Genomic DNA, 6,978 nt, shown 5'->3' on the forward strand with positions numbered 1-6,978 from the left:
TATTTTGCCTAATAAAAACAGACAGTTGTGATTTTCAAGACAGCAGCCATACATAAGTTAGAAAAAAAAAAGAGGAGGAGTCTGTGTATTTTTAGGTCAGATTTCCCCTGGAAACTGTTTAGATCAGACATTAAAGCAAGAGATATGTACCAAGCCAGGGGAATACCCGAAAACCTGTTCCCCAGCTGAGAAATCCACCTACTGCCTGTCCGAACACACTGTACCTGTGGTCTAAACATACAAATAAACCACTTTTTAATCGCAAAAAAAAAAAAAAAAAAAAAAAAAAAGCAGCAGATTTCAAACACTGAGAAAAAGAAAATAAGACACAGATGTCTTTCACGAGAGGCATCAGAGAAGACAATCAGTCCAACATCATAACAGACAACATAAAAACTGTTCTAACAATCTCATATATCATCCTCACCGCTGACACCTTCGACGTAACTCATCTCCAAACACCTGAGAAAATCTGCCCTCGTGAAACAGACCTCGGTCATTCTGCGGTTGTATCCCTGGCGGTCTCTGATCTTAGCAAGTGTAAACATTTTCTCGAAATGGAATGAGAGGTCAGTCCTGACAGTGACAAGATGAGTGGTAGTAATTAATGCTACGAATCAGAGGCCAGAGCAGCTTAATGACTGGAGGGACTGAGGGAGAGAAAAAGGAGCCTGACCTTGGCTGTAGACACATCTAACAGGGAACGAACATGGCTTAAGACTGTGGTCTTCTGTTAGGGCTGTGGAGATGCAGGGAGACAGACCATGACTACTAAATTGCAAAACTTATTTAAGAAAACAGTATAGTCAAAACAAAATCTGGTTTTCATAGACACAATGTCATGTTTGCAACCAAAATAAAGCACAGAGCACAATGCCAGTGTGTTGGCTCACTGGTCAAACTAGTTGTAAAGCTTGGCATTCCCTGCAATTTCCATAAGACAGCTTAGATTTTACACACACCCTTGAGGCTCATTACTCCCCAGGAATGATAAAATCAAGTTAGGCTTCAGGTTGGGGTGCTGCAAGCTGAAGGTGAGAGAGGATTTCCATGCAGTTTCTACTATACTGCTGCCTTTTGTGCGTATATTTGCCAGTTAAATGCTTTTTCCCTCCTGCTTAAAGAAATGATTACTCAATCTAAAATTGACTATTCCTACATTGAGGTCGGTTATGTGGCTTCTAACTTTGGCGCTTCTGTTCCAGAGTACCATTATTAAGTGAAAACTAAGATGGCTAGGAGGAAAAAGCCTGAGTTGGAAGCCACTGCTGTAACGCCACAGCTCTAACATGACATTATCAAGGGAAAACAACACAAACTGAACAAGAACAGAATGATGAGAGACAAAATTCACATAGAACTCAATACACAATACAACATTCAGTGAATTTCTTTGGTGTCTTGAGAGAAAAGACAACTTGAAAGCTGGACGAGTACCTTCCGATGTCGACGATACAATCAGTGTGTTTACATGCATTTAAGTAGTCTGATAATTGCTAACGCTGAGCAGTAATCTCACGTCATAAACATGAGAACACTTCCCTGTACCGTGTACATGCTCAACTGAGTTTAGTTTAAGTGATTTTTTTACAGTATTGCTATGACAACAGTGCAGAAGGTGGAAAGATCATGTAACTCAAAGTAGTGCACCCACAAGTCTAAAGAAGTCATCTTAAAAACGGCTTCTTCACTGAATCAACAGTCCAAAAGCTCAGATCAGAAAAACAAAAAGAAAAATAAAACACTCTACACTTTAATGGTAGGAGGTAGGGGACAAAATGGACCACCTGCAGGTGAATGCAGATTCTACAGCAACCACGTTAATGCAGTGCGTGTAAACGCATAATTTCCTGATAACCTGCTATGTCTCCCAGTAACGGTTTTTGTACGTAAACATTCAGCATAATTTCATTTAAAAATCCATGCAAGCCACAACCCATTTTAGGGTGCAAACTCTGCACAACCCCCTAACAAATCCCATTAAACTGCAAACAGACCTACCAACCCCAAATATACTTTCTACAGCTACCTTCCCCCACCTAAAATATAGCTCAAGGGTAACACTCATCTATTCTGTTCTTGGGCACAAATGTGTCCCATCACAACAAGACTTGGCTAACCCACAGCGCCAGTGCCATCTAGATTTGGCTATGTCTTAAAATTTTTTCTTGTTGCAACAAATACATGCCAAGAAGTGATCATTATCTTATGCATTATGATGATGCCGCATTTGATTCTCGAACAAGCTTAATTGTTAAAAGCTTTAAGATAAAATAGTTTTAAGACTATAATAGTACATGTTTCAGTGTTTTGTTCTTTCAAAATCATTGTCTCTACATTTGTCAGCTCTTAAAGGCCTCAAGTGATAGGAAAATAAGTTTCATAGCATAGAAGAGAAAATTGCCCCACCCAAGCACCCCTGTCCAGGCCTGTTCGGCTTCAGAACAGCTGAGACAGCAGAGTTCCCTGCTGCAAGAGGCCGATATCAATGACACCAGGCTGGATGCGGTAAAAATCTTGCTATGAGATAGTTGAAATGCAGAGCAAATAAGGCATGTGTCTGAAGTTTGTATGTGAATGCATATGTTCTAACTGTTCAAGGCAGAAAAGCATATTGTTGACATCAACAACATTTTTTTTTAGGTTCTCTGAACTGTGTACCAAGTACAGCTGGAGCTTATTTGAGATGTTCAACCAGCACAGATAAAATCATTTTAGGAGAGAATTTAAGGCAAGGTGCAGCGTCTCAACAGCAAACCAGCCATAAAATTCATATTTACAGCCATTTCAAAAGCTCCACGTTTCATTCCAGAAAAAAAGCACAATAGGAATGATTTAAAAAGTAATACACACAGAAAAAAAAGTATATCACCCATAACCCTAAAAAGAACGTTATGAACTGCTGTAACAGTATCAGTACCCGCTGCAAAGTCAAGCTGTGATGACAAAGGGTGGATAATATCTTCACTGATTGAAGAGAACTGCCGGTCACCCCTGAGCCCAACGTACAGTTTAAGAAGCTGACCCAGTCCAGTTCCCAGATTTCAGCTGACCTGTGGGGAATCTGGTGGAGATGTGGGGTGAAGGCCAGTAGCTTTGGCGAGCCTTCACAGCCATAATGGAGAATAGGAGTGTGAGGCCTGTCTCGTCCTGGAGGCTGGAGGTTTATTTATTTAGTCGAGGTCTTGACTGCAATTATTTGCTCTTCTTCCACTGCTTTTATCACACTGACCTGACAAGGGAAGAGAAAAATAAGATTTGGAGGCACATGTCTAAAATCACTTGGTGACTTTTTTCCTGAGTGAATTTCAGTAGCTAACTTGCATCCATTTATCCATTTCCATCAAGAAGCTTCATTTTAAAATTATGCAAACAGTTTCTTTGACTAACAAGCAGTAAGACTGGTCAGGTTGTCACAAGCCTCAGAAGTAGTATAGTATAGTATATTGCCTAGAGAATCTGCCTGAAGCAAACGTATTCCTAGTAATATAATACCTCCAACCAATAATGCAAATACTGCAAAACTAAGCAGGTAATCGACAGCTTTTTAATCTTCTAGTTTTAACTAAAAATGATTTGCACTGCATTATATTCAACCAAATACATTACAAAGACAAGATTCTTAATGTTCAAAATTGTTTTTTTGTTAATATACACTCATTTGGTGCCTGCAACATGTTCCAAAAAACACAAATTGTGGGCATGTTGACAACTGTGATTCATCACTTTTTCTCTTAATAACACTCAGTAAGCATTTGGGAACTGAGGACACTAATTGTTAAAGTTCCCCAGTCTCGCTTGATATATGACTCAGCAGTCTGAGGTCTCTGATGTTGTATTTTGTGCTTTATAATGCACCACACGTTTTTAATGGGAGACAGGTCTGGATTGCAGGCAGGCCAGTCTAATACCTTTTACTATGAGGCCCCGCTGTTGTAACACGTGCAGAATGTGTCTTGACATTGTCTCGCAAAAATAACCTGGGACGTCTCTGAAAAAGACATCGTTTGGATGGCAGCACATGTTGCTCCAAAACCCGTTTGCTGCTCGTGAATGACCTTTCAGATGTCCTTTTAATACCCAATCATGATACTGTCACCAGTTACCAATTAACCTGTTCACCTTTTCCTGTTTACCATTCTACAACTCTCCCTGGGTTTTGTTGCCCCTGGCCCAACATGTTAAGCTCACAAGTCAGATGCTGTGTTACACAGAACCATTCGGGAAGTCGACCCTAGAAACTGTTTGGAAAAGGGCACGCACTGTGAAAAAACTCACAGCAGGTGATTGGATGAACCACCTGTCTGTCAGGTCTAACATGGGCTAACTTCAACCAATCAGATGAAACTAGTTGGGAGAAGAATGAATGACAAATGAATAACTTGAACCCCTGCAAGATGGATTCTCGTGTGATCTTGCAAGCAAGGTCATCAACGTGTTACAGGCATCAAATTCAGAATGAGTGTATATTTACAAAAAAATCAATAAAGCGTATCAGTTTAAACATTAAATACCTTGTCTTTGTACTGTTTTCAATTGGATACAAGTCAAAAATGATTTGCAAATCACTGCATTCAGTTTTATGCTTCACACAACGTCCAAACTTTTTTTGTCGTATGAATAAAGAAGCTGATCTCACAGATCAACCCATAAAGCTGCATGAAGCTAATTGTTCGAGGCTTGCGCATTTTCAGGGACAGCTCAGCTCACAGTATGACTGCAAGGACAGGCGACATATGATGAGACAACCAATTAACTGTGTGTTCCAGTTCAGTCACTACCAGTGAGGAGATTTTTTTGTCCACCAATTGGCCACAGAAACTTACGGAAAGGTCTCCTGACTCAAACTTCTTTTCAATTTCTTCCCCCAGGTCCCCTTCTGGCAATCTAAGGTCCTCTCTGACATCTCCACCGTCATCCATCAGGGTCACGAAACCATCTGCGACGTTAATCACCTAAATGCGCCATGAGGAAAGATTGAAATTGAATTTAAAGTTGAACACCTGAGAGCCATGAGACAAGCAATGTTAATAATCATAACAGTGGCATTTTAAAATCAGTCTAACTATATTATTTGTAAAGAAAATGGCATACAGTAGGTACATTAGGATGTGTAGAGCTGCAGCAATTAATTGATTAATCGACTATTAAGTTAATCAACAACAATTGTGACAATGAGTTAATCATTTTTAATTTAAAAAAATGTCAAAATTCTCTGATTTTAGCTTCTGTAATGTGAATATTTTCTGGTTTCTTTACTTTTCTGTGACAGTAACTGAATATCTTTGGACTGTGGACAAAACAAGATATCTTTTCACCATTGACATTTTATGTACCAAACAACTAAGCGATCAATCAACAAAATAACCGACAGATTAATTGACAATTGAAAATAACTGTTAGTTGCAGCCATAAGGATGTGCACAGTGTGAAGAAGGCTCAATGAAGATTAATAAGTTGACAAATTTTGATTGGATTTGGCCTCTAAACCAATGTGGAACATGACTATGGTGAATATGGTGGGTGTGGTAAATATAAAATAAGGAAAAAATGTTATTTACAAGAATCTTGCCACATGAAACGATGCAATAGTCACAATACCACACCAATTCCAAAAACTGTCACCAAAAACTATACCTGGTCTTTGTTTTCCTGTGTTTTTAGATAACTGCTCTCCCAAAAGAGGCCTCTAACCAGGAAGAAGAGACTGCTCGTTGGCTAAGCCAAAACCTGTTCAACCAGTTCAAAACCTGTATATCCTTTCACAATTACTTGTGAGACAGTTCACCTATGACGCATGTGACACACCCATTTAGTAATCAAAAAAGCATTTATTTTCTCACATCACACTTTTTCATTTGGAATATGTTATATAAAAGCCAAAACATTATGGGAAATAGATTCACTGGTGGCCTTCAACTAATACAAAGACACCCAAACCTGGCTGGGAAAAATGTTATTGACTGCCAGTATCAACTTGTTTCAACTGACAACAATCTCGAGTGCACACTGCAAATGCTCCATACCCCTACACAGAGAGACTAATCAGGGACATCTCACCTGGTAATCTTTCCTTGTTACATTTGGGACATCCATGTTATGGGTAGATGGACAGACATCTTCATACTTCTTCTGAGTAAAGATGTCAAGTCCAACAAGGTGAACCTAGGAAAACACCACAAGTGATTAGCTTGGACCTCGGGTGCAGTAAGCACTGGGGGTTACTTGTAAAACCAGGACACACTGCTAAATTACAAACATGCCTGAAGCTCTGCATTCCAAAGGATGCAAAAGGGTGTTTTTACCTTAGCATGTCCATGCTTGCCGGTCTTGGAGGTAGACATGTCAACAATCTTACAAGGATGTGACTTTATCATGACATAGCCATTCTTCCTCAGTGCAGAGCACTGCATGGGGTATGTTGTAGAGGCCCCAGAGTCCCCACCTTCGAAATCAGTATCCATGATGGGCTGTTTTATTCCACCCAAATGAGCAAAAGAACACAAAAACAAACATGAGACTGACAGTAGCATTATGCCTTTTTATGAGGATGTTTTTGGTATTATGAACCACTATTTTAAACATTAAAATAATAATCAGATTTTTGCTGTGTCGTAGTTGGTGAGCACAGTCCCACAGCAGTAAATCTAAAACATACAACTACGATAACAACAAAGCTCAGCTTAAACTTAAACAGTTTTGTCCTTGTCACTCTTGTGTTTGGAAGATACTGAACATACATTTGCACTGAATTTATCTTTAAAACTGAAAACATGTTCTAACATATAATCTCCACACTTAAGTATAAACAATTAATTCAAAGATATTATAACCATATGTGCGGTGGAAAACACAAATTAATGTTTAAAATGAGGGTAATGAAATTGCACGTGAACTGAAATAGTTGATATGACGCAAACAGCCATGTTTCACCATTTTCCCTGCATTAATCTTTATTAAATTAATGAGAAAAGTGAA

At 39.1% G+C, this 6,978-nt stretch overlaps 1 protein-coding gene across 1 annotated transcript; it reads right to left on the reverse strand.

Moving 5' to 3' along the window:
- Positions 1-990: 990 nt before the first annotated feature.
- LOC146311025 (eukaryotic translation initiation factor 5A-1-like) lies at positions 991-6,500 on the reverse strand. Its single transcript, XM_084742113.1, has 4 exons — positions 6,306-6,500; positions 6,061-6,165; positions 4,827-4,955; positions 991-3,232 (listed from the first exon to the last, which is right to left on the reverse strand). Exons 1-4 carry the CDS (start codon positions 6,462-6,464, stop codon positions 3,170-3,172), a joined length of 456 nt encoding a protein of 151 aa, XP_084598239.1. The 5' UTR covers positions 6,465-6,500; the 3' UTR covers positions 991-3,169.
- Positions 6,501-6,978: the final 478 nt, after the last annotated feature.

Source organism: Lutjanus erythropterus, chromosome 18 (assembly GCF_056507025.1).
Source record: "Lutjanus erythropterus isolate fLutEry1 chromosome 18, fLutEry1.hap2, whole genome shotgun sequence".
NCBI classification, from domain to species: domain Eukaryota; kingdom Metazoa; phylum Chordata; class Actinopteri; order Lutjaniformes; family Lutjanidae; genus Lutjanus; species Lutjanus erythropterus.

What these genes read in the sequence shown, in the direction of transcription:
- LOC146311025 (XM_084742113.1), bottom strand. Translation starts at nt 6,464, where the DNA reads ATGGATACTGATTTCGAAGGTGGGGACTCTGGGGCCTCTACAACATAC. An exon ending in GCAAGCATGGACATGCTAAG is followed by an intron (nt 6,166 to 6,305) that starts GTAAAAACACCC and finishes GTGTTTTCCTAG; the next exon opens with GTTCACCTTGTTGGACTTGA. An exon ending in TTGAGTCAGGAGACCTTTCC is followed by an intron (nt 3,233 to 4,826) that starts GTAAGTTTCTGT and finishes TTCCCTTGTCAG; the next exon opens with GTCAGTGTGATAAAAGCAGT.